The sequence below is a fragment of the Eublepharis macularius genome, chromosome 4 (assembly GCF_028583425.1).
Source record: "Eublepharis macularius isolate TG4126 chromosome 4, MPM_Emac_v1.0, whole genome shotgun sequence".
Lineage (NCBI taxonomy): Eukaryota > Metazoa > Chordata > Lepidosauria > Squamata > Eublepharidae > Eublepharis > Eublepharis macularius.
This window is the reverse complement of record NC_072793.1, coordinates 71505304-71521530: the sequence shown is the minus strand read 5'-3', so window position 1 is coordinate 71521530 and position 16227 is coordinate 71505304. Positions and strand designations below refer to the sequence as shown.

General features: G+C 44.1%; 1 protein-coding gene across 1 annotated transcript in view; it reads left to right on the top strand.

Annotated features, from left to right (window-relative positions):
- The window catches only part of FSTL4 (follistatin like 4), a 733440-nt gene that overhangs the window by 401664 nt on the left and 315549 nt on the right, over positions 1-16227 (top strand). The window contains exon 4 of the mRNA XM_054977698.1: positions 6483-6670. Within this exon, the coding sequence (XP_054833673.1) occupies positions 6483-6670 (188 nt within the window). The remainder of the gene's footprint in view (positions 1-6482; positions 6671-16227) is intronic.

The window sequence follows — 16227 nt, the reverse complement described above, 5'->3', positions numbered from 1 at the left end:
CAGCAGTGGTGGTGAAAACCTCAAGGGGCAGCTGATCCAAGTCCCTTTTGTGATCATCCCTACTCTCCCCCTCAACAATCTGCTTCCACTGCAACACAACTTGTCCTTTGCCCCAGCCTTGCTTCCCAGCTGCAATGTACCCAACTGGTAAGTCAGCAAGCCTCCTTATTGGAAACTGAATTTTAGTTCTCCCTTAAGGCTTACTACTCCAGTGTTACTACTACCTCTCTCAGCCTTCAGCCCTGTCCCAACCTCCACTGACATAAGGGGAAGCCATCAGCCATCAAGGGTTTGCTATGGGGCAGAAGTATTGATAGTGTTTAATTGCTATCACTTGCATCCTAATACTAAACACATTACTAGACAGCCAACCCAATGAGAATCAGCAATGCTTGCATAATATTGTTTGGTATTCCTGTCCCCATGCTATGTTGAGGGACATAGATAATTGGACCCAAGCCCCAGGTTAGGCTAACTCTGAGATCTGCAGTATGGCACCTACTTTGCAGGGACTGTCCATTCAGAAATAGCTACATACATCATAGGAGGATGTTTGTTTTGAGGACCTCCCAACCTTTTGCCTCATTGCTTCATTTTGCAATTGGTCCCACTTTCCATATCAGCCGTTTTGTAGTAATACCCACTGCACTAAATTCTAAAAGTGCCTACAGATTGATCAAAATTGAGGACCCCTGAGTTATCTGTCACCTATAGGAAGAAGGGAGGAATAACTTCTTGAACCAATTACCAAGTTCTTTCTCAGTACTGTTTCTGATCTTGGGCCAGCACAATGATCCAATTAGTTGGTGTCTTTATCCTCTTTTATTCCACAGTTGCAACTATATCAGGACTTGAGAACTGGTTACTAGAACCTTAGATGAATATCTGGGTTACGTAAGTATTGATGCCAGACCCGCATCTATCACGTTTTGTGACATAGTACTCAAAGCATCAAGCATCTCTAAAATAAACCATTATTATATGGTATGGTATGGCTGCAGAATTAAATTTAGAAATTTATACCCAGCTTATAAACTATATTTGCCCAATGGAATACAGTCTCCCAGAACTCCCTTATGATCATCAATTCCTTATACTGATCCCAGAATAGGACTCCTTATGAGTAAGGGGGAGGAATTAGCAGCAAGGAGGAAGGCTATGCAAGAGGAGTAACAATGGGATAGTCCACCAATTTTGGGTCCTCTCCCCAAGGCAGCAGACAAAAGACAAATAAAAACGGTTTGGTACACACACACACAGAGAATCCTAAGAAATTAGCCAGAGGTTGGAATAGAGGGGGGTATATTTATTGATAAGAGGAGCAGTGTAGTCCATGTTGGAAGAGAGCTTCAAATGTCCTGCGTTCTCTGCCAGGAGAGAGTCTTACGGAAAGTGGCCATAAGGGTACAACTCTCAGATTTGAAGGCACAGCATGCACAGTTTGAATGGGGCAAAGCCCTGGTTCTTATAGGGCAAAACATGTCCTGAGGCTGGGGAGCCCCCTCAGCCATTGGAACAAAGACCATAAAGGTCAGCTCTTTGGAATGACAAAGGTTTGATTGACCCACCGAGTTTGAGAGCACACACCACAACAACTGGGTTCAGTCATGGACACCAAAGAATGCTAGAGGATGGGAAATGTGTTGAGAGTTGTGGCTGCACACATGCTCACTGTTCTTTTCAGGGTATTAGCGGGGACAAAGCTTTATTCATGCTTAATTAAGCAAAAGCCACAGATTCATCTGTTCTAGTCCAATAACCCATTGATCCAATGAGTTTCTACTCCAGCACAAAATACACATAAACAAGAACAATGGACCCCAAAAGGTGAACACAATGACAGAAAACTGGCTGGCAAAGCAGTGGTGGTGGGCCAGTGGGCTGATGCCCAAGCAGGAGAGCTCTTCATTGCTAACCAGTGCGGTGAATTTTTTAAAAAGTCCTGCTTTATGACAGTAGCAATAAAATACCTTTGTATTTTACTGTTGCTTGTTGACGTTATGTCCTGCTGTGCTTTATAGTTCTGTTCCCATGATGCGGGGCACCCCCATCAAAAGATGCCCAGCACCTTCCCTCCTCCACTCCAATGGAGTTAAATTGAACAGACATTTCAAAGCCTATGAGCAGGGGGAGTGGTTAGTGCTCCTCCCTTTTCGATGACCCAAATGCATTGGGAAAAATGCACTTGTCCGGCAATGCCGGCCTTTTGTCCACCCTCATCACCAGCTCTGCAGCAGCAGACACCCTCTTCAGGCCCTGCAGTGCATCCTCTGGCAGTACCTCAGTTGCAGGAGCCTCTACAGGCCTCCAGGCCTCTCTCACCCTTAGGCCAGTTGCAGCCGACGCCCAGGCACAACTCTGGGGAACAGCCTGCAGCCACTCAGCAGATTCACCATTCTCCTGCAGTTGCCCAGATGGCTCCACTTCATCCAGGCTCACAGGAGATTGCCATCAGCACATGCCAGACAGGCCCAGGCCCCAAGATGCCAAGAGCGCCACTGGGGAGGGTTCAGAAGCAGCAGGGGTGAGCTAGGCAGAGAACAGACCAAATGCCCCACCCTAGGCTGGGATGGAGTGGGTGGGGCCAGGAGACTGTAGAGTCTACCCAGCCCTCCTATCAGATAGGCTGGGAGCAGGGCCAGTCAGGGAGACTGGGTGACAATTGGGGGCAGAGACAGTGACGTGGGGCAAGGGGAGGCCTTTAAATTCAGGTTCCAGTGAAAGAAAAGGAGGATTTTGCAGGGAGAAACAGCTGGAGTGTGCTGTTACTCCCAGGGCAGGGGAAGGAACAAGGTGGTGCAACCCCCTTCCCTGCCCATCTGAGGCTGGAGGACACCTGCCTGGAGAGCTGGTAGGATGGCAGGCCATCAGGTGAGGGCGCCAGTGAGGAAGGAGCCTCACAGCACTCATGAGCACTGCACACATTTCACTTTCCACCAACAAAGTTAATACTAAGGGCAGCTCAGTCTGTCCCCTTGGGATGGCTGCATGCAGACTTGGTGTTAAGAAAAACAAGATCTATACAGTAATGCCCACACTGCCTGGCTAGCCTGCTTGACTACGCCACTGCTGCACAGCTAAGAACTGAAATGAAACATAAATTTTTTGGTGACAGGGATTGTTACAGTATCATTTCCAGATTTTGTTCCACCATTCCAGAAGCTGCTTTAATTAACAGAACCAGTACTGTCGAAGGCTTTCACGGCTGGAGAACGATGGTTGTTGTGGGTTTTCCAGGCTGTATTGCCGTGGTCTTGGCATTGTAGTTCCTGACGTTTTGCCAGCAGCTGTGGCTGGCGTCTTCAGAGGTGTAGCACCAAAAGACAGAGATCTCTCAGTGTCACAGTGTGGAAAAGATGTGGGCAGGTCATTTGTATCTACTCAGGAGGGGTGGGGTTGAGCTGAGTCATCCTGTAAGAGTTTCCCAGGGTGTGGAATGCTAATGGCTGGAGGCTTCACTGTATCCTGAGGATGCATATGCAAAAGAACCTCCTCAGGAAGCCTCCCGCCATTAGCATTCCACACCCTGGGAAACTCTTACAGGATGACTCAGCTCAACCCCACCCCTCCTGAGTAGATATAAATGACCTGCCAACATCTTTTCCACACTGTGACACTGAGAGATCTCTGTCTTTTGGTGCTACACCTCTGAAGATGTCAGCCACAGCTGCTGGCGAAACGTCAGGAACTACAATGCCAAGACCACAGCAAAACAGCCCGGAAAACCCACAACAACCAGAACCAGTACTTTTTGTGTGCATTTTCAGCTTGTTGGTTCCATTATGCACACCCCTAATCTGTTCTCCTGGAGAATATATCCCTCAATGGGAACTAGCCATTTGACTAAAAGAAACGTTTGGAAGTAATTGCTGGGAAGCAATATCAGCAGATGACTTTGGCTTCAATACTCTGTTAGCCCTTCAAGACAACTTATTGGCCAATGTATGAAACAAGATGGTAAACTACTAGTCTGGTATAGAAAGGTTTTTTGGTTGCTGTGTAGAGGAAAAACTTGACTATTCAGTAGAAATACAGAAATGTGTAAAATCAGGGCTTTTTTTCAGCTGGAACGCCCGGGACCGGCATTCCTGCACCTCTCCAGAGAGATCAAATGTCTCAGCTGGAGATCGCCAGTCAGCTGGAGAAGAGAAGCTGGAAAATATAAGTTGGGCTCTGTGCTGCTCAAGAGTGGAGTGAAGCGTGATTTGAACTCCCCCTCCTTCTCCAGCTGACTAGTGGAGGCCGCCAGTCAGCTGGAGGGGGGGGGTAAAGTTTAAATTGGGCTCCGTGCCACTCGAGAGTGGAGCAAAACATGATTTAAACTCCCCCCTTCCCAGCTGGCTTGGGAGGCCCAGTCAGCTGGAGATGGGGGGGGTTAAAGTTTAAATTGGGCTCAGTGCCACTCAAGAGTAGAGTGGAGCGTGATTTAAAATTCCCCCCTCCTTTTCCAGCTGGCTCTTCTTTCCTTCCTTCCTTCCTTTCCTTTTCTTCTTCCCTTCTTCCCTCCCTTTCTCTTTCTATGTCTTTCCCTGTCTTTCCTTCCTTTCCCTTCCTTCCTTCCTTCCTTCCTCCCTCCCTCTTTCGTTCTTTCCATGTTTCTTTCCTTCTTTCCATGTTTTTCTGTCTTTCTTTCCTTCTTTCTCTCACTTTCTTTTCCTCCCTCCCTTTCCTTTTCTTTCATTTTGTGTCTTTCCTTCTTTCTTTTCCTTCCTTCCTCCCTTTCTCTTTCCTTCCTTCTTTCCATCTTTCTTTCCTTTCCTCCCTCCCTCTTTCCTTCTCTCCATGTATCCCTCCCTCCCTCTCTCTCTTTCTCTCTCTCTCTCTCTCCTTTTTCTTTCTTTTTCTGGGGGGGCTATGCCCTGCATGATGACATCACTTCCCAGAAGTGACATCATCACATGGTTCCTGGAGCACACACGTGCATTGTGAGCATGCATGTAGTGACAGGAGCGTCAACCCTCCTGCCAGAAGTTGACCTGGGTGAGAGTTCCCCCACCTCTTTCCCCAGAAAAAAAAAGCTCTGTGTAAAATTATTTCTATGTATTGGGGAGAAAAGAAGAATGAATATCCTAGATCACCTGCATTTACTTTTACCTTTAAGAACTATCTAGAGCAAATTTAATGAAGTATTATTACAATTTACATGGCTGTCTGCTGATTGGAACTCTATAATCTGTAAAGTAACATGTTGATGAGCTTGCTTGAAGGTAGGATTTAGGGAGAAAAATTCTAACTTTCACAAAAGGAATGTCTCAAGAATCATTTTAAAGCATTGCTTTTGAGAGATGCTGGATGTTGCAGGTCACCTGCCTTTGGCAATGTCTTACCTTGTTTCTTAGAAGTGTAATTCTTACACAGATCAAGGAAGATGTACACAGTCAATAGACTGACCCAGGAATGGAGCTATCTCCTGTTCTGGATAGGGTTGAACTCCTCCTGAAGGAGCAGGCTCTTAGCTTGAGGTGCTGCTGGACCAGGAATTCTGTTGCAGGAGGCAGCAGTGACCAGAGGTGCCTTTCAAAAACTTTGGCTGGTGAGCCAACTGTGGCATTTCCTAAACAAAAAGATATTGCCACTATGTTTCTAATGTGGTACATATCCTGTTAACATCTAGATTAGATTGCTGCAACATACTCTACATGTGGCTGCCCCTGAAGATTGTTAGGAAGCTACGGCTGCCACAGAGCAAGGTCTGAGTCCAAGAGCCTTAAAGACTAACTAGATTTCCAAGGTATGAGCTTTCAGATGACAAAGAGAGTTTTGACTCTTGAAAGTTCATGCCTTGGAAAGCTAGTTGGACTCAGATCTTGCACTTCTACTGCAGGCCGACATGGCTACCCACCTGAAACTACAGTTGCTGCAGAATGTTCTAGCCAGAATGCAGACTGGAGTGGGTTTTAGAGACCATATCACTCCAGTATTGTTCACCTACACTGGCTCCCAATCAGCTGCTGGGCCCAATTCATTGTGCTGGTATTAACATTTAAAGTCTTACACTACTTGAGACCAATGTACTACTAATTTATTGCCTACTCCCATATGAACACACCCAACCATTGTGGTCATCTTCAGGGGTCCTTCTTTTGGTTCCCTTATCATGTATTGGTGATAATTGGTGATAGACTGAGAACAGGCCTTCTTGGTTGTAACACCAAATTAAAGAATCCCACCCCCCATCACTCTCTTCCACCATCAACTGAAGACTTGCCTGTTTTGTACAGCATACCCCACTAATCCTGTTTTTGTTTAACAATTTATGGTTTTGTTTAATTGTTGTTTTTAAATGTTTTAATAATAAGTATTTTAAATGTTTTAATAATAAGTATTTTTAAAGCTTGTTTTAATAATAAGTATTTTTAAAGCTTGTTTTAATAATAAGTATTTTTAAAGCTTGTTTTAATGATAGCCACCTTGGAGACCTAGGTTTGGTGAAAAGGTTATATAAAATGTTTTAAATAGATAAATGATGTGTTGTCTTTTAGGTGAAACATGCACAATGGCACAGTACAGTCAACTAAAAGGTATACTTCTGGATCTTCAGTCTCACCATCAGAGGCAGCAGACTCAGTCAAGAGAAGATAGAACTCAAAAGCGTTTCTTAGTTGAAGATATGTTTAATCACTTGGATATAGATGGTGATGGACACCTCAGCAGCCCTGAATTGGCTCAGGTGGGTTTGTTGTTAGATGAAAATTAAATTATGAAGTGGACTGCATTTTCCATTCAAAGTGTAAATTGAATGTAACACAGTGGAATTCTCACGAGAATAGCCGTTTGTAACAGTCAACTCAAAATTAGACTATGAAATCTCTTGCTGTAGCTGAATCCTTTCTCCCATCTGCATTAGCAGCAGGAATATTATTTTGGAAAATGAAAATATATGCCATGTCACAGCTTGGCTTTTTACCACCCTGGTGACTAAAGGTTTGTGTGGGAAGTCATCTTTTTTTTAAAAAAGTGCCCAGCTTGCCAACACAAGTGTGAGTTTATTTGCATCAAAAATACTTAAATTGCAACCTCAGCATAAATTCTCCCACTTTCTTCTGAGATGCTTCAGTTGCAAAAATGATATTAACCTCTATCCCTCATTTACGCACATGATTTTCTTTTGTAGTTGCTGAAGCGATTATCAGAAGAAAATTAAAAAACGTTTTTAAAAAATCAGTCTCTGAGAAAACAGTGATCTTTAATTAGTAGCATGCTGGGCTCTTTGAATATAACTAATAGGTAATGTTAACCAAACGTAGTAATGAAAGTAGTATTGATTTTTGTGTATTTTGTGATCGCACACAACAAAGGACATACTACAGACTTAATTTTCTTTTCTGCTGAATATCTGGGGAAGTGTCTAGTTTGACAGCTGGAAGTTCAACCTGTGCTGTGGTCTTACCATTGCTTCCTACTAGGGATGTGCGTTTCGGCATTCAGAATGCCGAAAGAATGCCGAAACAAAAGTGTTTCGGCTTCTTTCGGGGAATGCCGAAACGTTTCGGGGAATGCCGAAACGTTTCGGGTAGCCGAAAGAAAAAAGCCGAAACGTTTCGGGATTCTTTCGGCTTTCTTTCGGCTTTTCAATGGGAAAATGCCTCCGTCTTCCCGGACGTCTGGGGGAGGCATTTTCCCACCGAATAAGCCCAAAATTGGTGGAGACCTTCCTCTAACCCTTCTCTAACAACCACCCAAGTTTCAGACAGATTGGACTTTGGGGGGCCATGTTATGGCCCCCCAAAGCAGGTCCCCCCATCCTCCCATAAGAAAGCGAAGGAGCAGCATATTGTTAGCATGCTGCTGCTCATCTTTCTTCATTATTTCCTATGGGGAAAAAATGAAGAGGCAGGCTTCCTTTGCCAGGGGTGGCATTTTGCATGCAAAATGCCCCCTCACCCTCAGGGGCCCTTCTCCCACCCCTCCTCCCACCCCCCACCAAGGCTCAGCCTGTTCCCACTTGGGGGGGGGGGGCATTTCATGGCCTCCCCAAGTAGGTGCTCTAATCTCTACCACTGACAGCTGGGGGAGGCTTGTGTTGCCAGGGGTGGCATTTTGCATGCAAAATGCCCCCCAGCCCTCAGGGGCCCTTCTCCCACCCTTCCTCCCACCCCCCACCCAGGCTCAGACTGCTCCCACTTGGGGGGGCCATTTCATGGCCTCCCCAAGTAGGTCCTCTCAGCCCCTAAAGTCCACCCCTTACAGCCCCACACAAACCCAATTCCCCCCCAGCTGCCACACACAGACCCAAATCCCCACATTAGCCCCTCACAGACCCAAATCCACCCCCACCTGCCCCACACCCATAACCCCAGGAACAGGCTGGCAAAGGCCAGCCCTCTCCCTTTGTTCCCTATGCTGGGAACTTCTAAACTCTCTTTCCCTGGGCAATTCTGCACAGCCCAGGGGTGCCACAATGGTGGGCACACTTCTGAGTGCCAGCTGGTCCCTGTGAAAGAGCACCTGAACCACAGACACCCTCCCTCAAATTCCCCCACCACCTACAGAGATGGCTGGCCAGCCAGCCCCATTGTTCCCTATGATGGGAACCAACTGCACAACAAAGAATAAAACAAGAACAACACAAAATAAAGTTTTAAATTTTTTTCTCCCTTCCAAAGTACAAGTAGGCAAAGCATTATGACACATTACACCAGCAGTCCCCCACACAGAAAAATAACACAACTCACTTAACATCAGAGAATCACAAAGCATGATTCCTGTCAAAAACACTTTATTTCTTGAACAGCTTTAGGTTACACAGCAGGGGGGAACACCAAAGGGCATGGCAGCACTATCTTACACAAAAATAACACAACTCACTTAACATCAGAGAATCACAAAGCACAATTCCTGGCAAAAACACTTTATTTCTTGAACAGCTTTAGGTTACACAGTAGGAGGGCACAACAGGGCATGATAGCAATGTACTACAAAAAATAATACAACCCACTTCACCGTTTTTGACAGCAATTGTGTTTGTGTGATTCTCTGATGTGAAGTGAGTTGTGTTATTTTTGTGTAGTACACTGCTTTCCTGCTCTGTGGTGCCTTCCTACTGTGTAACCTAAAGCAGTTACAGAAATAAAGTGCTTTTGACAGCAATTTTTTGGGGTGATTCTTTAATGTGAAGTGAGTTGTGTTATTTTTGTGTAAGATACTGCTTCCATGCCCTTTGGTGTTCCCCCCCTGCTGTGTAGCCTAAAGCTGTTCAAGAAATAAAGTGTTTTTGACAGGAATTGTGCTTTTGTGATTCTCTGATGTTAAGTGAGTTGTGTTATTTTTGTGTAAGATAGTGCTGCCATGCCCTTTGCTGTTCCCCCCTGCTGTGTAACCTAAAGCTGTTCAAGAAATAAAGTGTTTTTGACAGGAATCGTGTTTTGTGATTCTCTGATGTTAAGTGAGTTGTGTTATTTTTCTGTGTGGGGGACTGCTGGTGTAATGTGTCATAATGCTTTGCCTACTTGTACTTTGGAAGGGAGAAAAAAAAATTTAAAACTTTATTTTGTGTTGTTCTTGTTTTATTCTTTGTTGTGCAGTTGGTTCCCATCATAGGGAACAATGGGGCTGGCTGGCCAGACATCTCTGTAGGTGGTGGGGGAATTTGAGGGAGGGTGTCTGTGGTTCAGGTGCTCTTTCACAGGGACCAGCTGGCACTCAGAAGTGTGCCCACCATTGTGGCACCCCTGGGCTGTGCAGAATTGCCCAGGGAAAGAGAGTTTAGAAGTTCCCAGCATAGGGAACAAAGGGAGAGGGCTGGCCTTTGCCAGCCTGTTCCTGGGGTTATGGGTGTGGGGCAGGTGGGGGTGGATTTGGGTCTGTGAGGGGCTAATGTGGGGATTTGGGTCTGTGTGTGGCAGCTGGGGGGGAATTGGGTTTGTGTGGGGCTGTAAGGGGTGGACTTTAGGGGCTGAGAGGACCTACTTGGGGAGGCCATGAAATGGCCCCCCCAAGTGGGAGCAGTCTGAGCCTTGGTGGGGGGTGGGAGGAGGGGTGGGAGAAGGGCCCCAGAGGGTTGGGGGGCATTTTGCATGCAAAATGCCACCCCTGGCAACACAAGCCTCCCCCAGCTGTCAGTGGTAGAGATTAGAGCACCTACTTGGGGAGGCCATGAAATGGCCCCCCCCAAGTGGGAGCAGGCTGAGCCTTGGTGGGGGGTGGGAGGAGGGGTGGGAGAAGGGCCCCTGAGGGTAAGGGGGCATTTTGCATGCAAAATGCCACCCCTGGCAAAGGAAGCCTGCCTCTTCATTTTTTCCTCATAGGAAATAATGAAGAAAGATGAGCAGCAGCATGCTAACAATATGATGCTCCTTCGCTTTCTTATGGGAGGATGGGGGGACCTGCTTTGGGGGGCCATAACATGGCCCCCCAAAGTTCAATCTGTCTGAAACTTGGGTGGTTGTTAGAGAAGGGTTAGAGGAAGGTCCCCACCAATTTTGGGCTTATTCGGTGGGAAAATGCCTCCTCCAGGCGTCCTGGAAGACGGAGGCATTTTCCCATAGAAAAAAGCCGAAAGAATGCCGAAAGAATCCCGAAAGAATCCCGAAAGCCGAAAGAGATTCTTGTTTCGGCTTTCGGCTTTAACGATAGAGAATCTTCTTTCGGCTTTCTACTTTCGGCTATAGCCGAAAATTTTTGGCTTGCACACCCCTACTTCCTACCATTGCTTCCTCAATATAAGGGCGTAAATTGCACTGATGCTCTGCAGTAATAAGGATCCAGTTGAAATGGATCCTTTAATCTCCAGTGGAGATTAAAGTTGCACTGATGCTCTGCCGTGATAAGGATCCAATTGAAATGGATCCTTTAATCTCCAGTGGAGATCCTTTAATCTCCAGTGGAGATTAAAGGACTCAACTGGTTTCTGGAATTTCTTAAGGGATTTTAAGATCCCAAATGGCAATTCTGTCAAAGCTGTGTTGGGAGCCTGGAATAATAAGCTAGCAACATATTTACTCTTGTGCCTTCCAGCCTCTCTGTCATTCAGTCTCTCTGAAGCTAGCCCCTTGATTTACTTTGGATCTGCCTGGTATGAAGAGACCCAAATTGCTATATACATGGAGGCCCTGTAACAAGTAAGCAAAGGTGTCCCTTTGCTGACCCAGAACAAACACGTATATTGCAAGGCATTTGAAACAATACTTTGGGATTTTTAACCAGTGTATTCCCAGGTCTAGATCTAGCATAGAAGGGGGAAATAAGTACTCTTAAAATGAAAAGGGTTTTTATTGAGATAACACAAGCCAAATAAAACAACTGTTATAAGAAATGAAAAGAGAGATTGCAAAGCAACAAACAAAAAAACCTTTCCGTAACACAAAGGGGAGGAAGCATATGACCTGTCCTTCAGAGGCTGGAAATCTTGTAGAATCCTGATGTGAAGAGCAGAAGAGTGGAGTGTAGAGACAGAGATCAGCTTGTGTCTCCAAGGGACCTGTGCCACACAAGGGCAGTAGCTGGAAAAAGTGCTGCAAAATTATTTAAGGCCCAGATGTTAAAGTGGAGAGGAAGCTGATATTGACACGGGGAGTTTTCCTAGTTTGCAAAAAAGTTAAAAATCCTTTCTAGAGGAGGTCTGGAGACCCCTTAGGGGTGCAAAGATTTGAAGAGGGCATCTCATTTTCACCTCCCCCCACCATGTCCCCTTTCCCTTCCCTGCCCCCTATAGCTTCTCCCCCTTTTTCTTCTTTCTCACTCACCTTTCTCTGCCCGCATCTTCACCCTTCCCATTCCCCGCTACCCTTCTGCAGCCTCTCCCCTATGACCCAGTTTTCTAGTGCTGGCTGAGCTGGGCCCAGTAGCATAGTGGAGAACTTGCAAGGACTTGCTGGGGTTATGTTGCACTTTATTTATAGGCATGTTTGTAACTGGGTTACTGTTCTTATCATAAACTTCTTCCTTCACCATATTTAACTTTTCAAGTAAGCCCTTGAAACACAGATAAAAGGGCCAGACGATGCTAGTTGACCTGTGAGGAGTAATGTTCATGGTGTTTGGTTTAACTTGTATTTTGCATAGTGGCAGGTAAGGTGAATGCTATTGTTGAGCAGTTAACAATATTTTTCAAGTACCAAAGGAGATAAGGTGTGATATAGAAATTTAAATTCAAAAGATACACTATTGGTGCTGACAAGACAAAGTATAAATCAAACAATGAGAACTGTATAGATGTTATTAGGAGAAGACTAGATTTTTGTGGTTGTTTCTAAGAGCCAAGCTACAAGTGACGCCTGACACAGGTTGGACACTTATCAGCTTCCCTCAAGTTTTGATGGGAAATGTAGGCATCCTGGTCTTGCAGCTGTAATGGAGAGCCAAGCTGTAAAACCAGGACGCCTACATTTCCCATCAAAACTTGAGGTAAGCTGACAAGTATCCAACCTGTGTAAGGCATCACTTGTAGATTGACTCTAAGTCACTAGCAACCATTCCTGATTTTATTGTAGGTGACCACTTGGGAGCATGCCAACTCTCTCTCTCTCTCTCTCTCTCTCTCATTTTTATAAATGATTTGGATGAAGGAATACAGGGAATGCTTATTAAATTTGCAGATGATACTAAATTGGGAGGGGTAGCAAGTACAGTAGAAGACAGAGTCGGTATACAGGATGATCTTGACAGGCTGGAAAACTGGGCTAAAACAAATAAAATGAATTTCAATAGAGATAAATGTAAAGTTCTGCATTTAGGTAGGAAAAAATCAAATGCATAATTATAGGATGGGAAAGAATTGTCTTGATAGTAGTATGTGCATAAAGGATCTAGGGGTCTTAGTAGACCATACACTGAACATGAGTCAGCAGTGTGATGTGGTAGCTAAAAAGGCAAATGCAATTTTGGGCTGTACCAACAGCATAGTGTCCAGATCACCTGAAATGATTGCTCTACTCTGCTCTGGTTAGACTTCACCTAGAGTATTGTGTTCAGTTTTGTGCGCCACAATTTAAGGATATAGACACGCTGGGACGTTTCCAGAGGAGAACAACAAAAATGGTGAGGGGTCTGGAGATCAAGTCCTATGAGGAAAGCTTGAAGGAGCTCAGTATGTTTAGCCTGGAGAGGAAACAACTGAGAGGTGATATGATAACTCTTCAAGTACTTGAAGGGCTGTCATATAGAGGATGGCATAGAGTCGTTTTCTGTCACCCTAGAAGGTCAGACCAGAACCAATGAGTTGAAATCAAAAGACTTTTCGGCTAAACATTAGGAAGAACATCCTAACAGTTAAAGCAGTCCTTCAGTGGAATAGTTTTCCTCAGGAGGTGGTAGGCTCTCCTTCTTTAGAGGTTTTTAAGCAGAGGCTAGATGGCTATCTGACAGCAATGCTGATTCTGTGAACCTGGGCATATCATGAGGGGGAGGGCAGGATCAGTACTTAGTTCTTGTGGCCCAGGGTAATGCCAATTGCCACTTTGGGATCAGGAAGGAATTTTACCCAGGCCAGTTTGGCTAGGGATTTTGACAATGTTTTGCCATCATCTGGGCATGGAGCAGGGGTCACTGGATGTGTGTGTGGGGTAGTTGTGAATTTCGTGCACTGTGCAGGGTGTTGGACTAGATGACTCTGGAGGTCCCTTCCAACCCTATGATTCTATTATTCTCTCATACACGTGCATGCGCATGTGCACACATGCGTGCACACACAGACTCACACACACACTTTCATCTACTCTCTTGGGGGAAGTAAATGGTATGTACTGTCTGAAGAAATTCCTTGCTTATACTTTTCCACATTTGAATCACAGGCAAAATAGGACTGCTATGCCTGATCATCTGAGGTTGTATACCAGCAAAAGATCACTGAGGAAGTTGCCCAGTGATAACTGTACAAACAGACATGCTAAGATATCTGGCTCAGTTCTCCATGTTGTGGCATAGAGAGACTTCACATGATCCAGTCATTGTTGCTGTCACTTCTCCCTACTGGGTGGAGAAACAAGCACATAATTCAAGTGAACCATGTGGCGCCTTACATGTGCTATCTGTGCAAGATGGTACCAGACCATACAGAACTGTTTCCCACATTGCAATGATAATATATTGATCTAGTTTAACATATTATTCTTGTTTTAACAGTATAAGTGTAGTTTAATAGGGTGTCAGAATAAGCCTGGAGAACCCAAATTTAAATTCATCTTCAGCCATGAAACTCACTGGGTGACCTCACAGGGTTGGTGGAGGAGGGATTAACTACCTCCATAGTCAAAAAGAAATGAAAGTAGCCTTATTGGCTCATTCTTTAGGGCTGACACTTTATTATTAGGAGACTGATGATTAGTATAAAATCTTTTTATATAAGCTGTATCACAAGAAAATTTCTAAAATGTATAGGCTCCAAGACATTCATCTCTCCCCCCCCCCCATTATATAGTACCAGTACCTTTTGTTTTATTGTTTTAAACTAAAGTTGGGTCATTTAATTGATTCTAGTAATAATACTAAAAAAAAATGACCCTTCACCTACCATGTAGAAATATTCAATAAAGGTGAGATCAACCATAACTTCCAGGATCAAACTTTTCAAGATGGAGATCTCCCTGTGTCTACTTTTGTATTAAAAATTGATTAATTTTACATAATACTGACAACCTTCTTTGATTTAATGCCAAGAAGGAAACCACTTTAGCAGCTATGTGTTCATTAGATTTATGAAACTGACTCCATGAAAGCATTAAAGTTTTAAATGGAAATAACATTCCAATTACCAAAGCTGTTAATATGCTTGTATACTCACATCTCAGGCGCGTGTTTGATATTTCATGAGGATAAGCCCAGAGGGAACATTTCAGTCAGTTTCCCAGTGACCTAAACTGGATTTGGGTCAGGAACTAAAAGACAAAAATTGCCTTTGATTCCTTTTTGTTAAGGTTATTTTCTCATTTAAAATAATAATATCAACAACATTAGATTTATATACAACCTTCAGGACAACATAATGCCCACTCAGAGTCTCACGACAATCACCCTGTGAGATGGGTGGGGCTGAGAGAACTCCAAGAAGCTGTAACTGTCCCAAGGTTACCCAGCTGGCTTCAAGCGGAGGAGTAGAGAATCAAACCTGGTTCTCCAGATTAGAGTCCTGCCACTCTAAACCACTATACCAAATAGGCTCCTTCATTGACATTCACTGAAATAAATAAGTTGGCAGCATTTGCAGGGCTAAATCCCATATTTTATCTTATTTCATTTGTTTTACATGAACATTTGGGAGAGTTAGGGTCAAACCACACGAGACAAAATACACTTGAATTACACTCAAATTACACTCAAATACACTTGAATTACAAAATACACTTGAATTACTGGTATAATTCGAGTGTATTTTGTCTCGTGTGGTGAGTCCCTTAGGAAGGAAATTGGCAGTGATTCAGTGGTTATCCAAAATTATCTGTTTGCAACTCATATTTTCTATGTTGATAAAACATTTCCACTCTACAACTGAGCCTCCAAAGTGAACACAAGAAATACTGAAGGGTTTTCTTTAGCTAAGAACCAGTTCAACATGTATGACTTTCTAGTAGTACTCTTCTGACAGTACTCTTCTCAAAAACCTTTTTTTCTCTTGGCCTTGATATTATAAAATAAATACACAAATAACAGCATAAACAAAAGACTGTCAAGAGATTGTACTTTAGACAAATCAAAGTCCCAATTCAAGTTGCATCCTTAGGTCTATTTTTTGCAAAAAAGCTATAAAATTATTTATACATACATAGATATAGATATAGATATAGATATAGATATAGATATAGATATAGATATAGATATAGATATAGATATAGATATAGATATAGATATAGATATAGATATAGATATAGATATATCACCAGAGCAACCAAGATCAGGAATTTTAAAATGGAGCAATGTAGATGTAGGGGCAGCTACAAAGCTCAGTGCTCCCCTCTGATTTCTGTAGGACTCAGAGTCTCTCTACATGAGACTTCTTACTCAAGAATGCTCAAGTGTAGGGATATGCAATACTTGCTGGGAAGCGTAGTTTAAAAAGACAGAGCTGAAGGCTCTGTCAATTTCACCTCCCCTTAGGGGAGGTGAAGAAGAACTTAACAAATCCTCTAGGAGTGATCTTTGCCCACTTTCAGCCTTCACCCCCCCCCCCACTCACCTGGCTAGTGGAGGGAAAGCACGAGGAATGGGCCCAGGAGCTCCAGCATGCAGGAGTAAGCTCTGAGCTGTTTCTTGTTGCTCTGAGAATGACATCATTCCTCGTGCAACAAAGAAGGG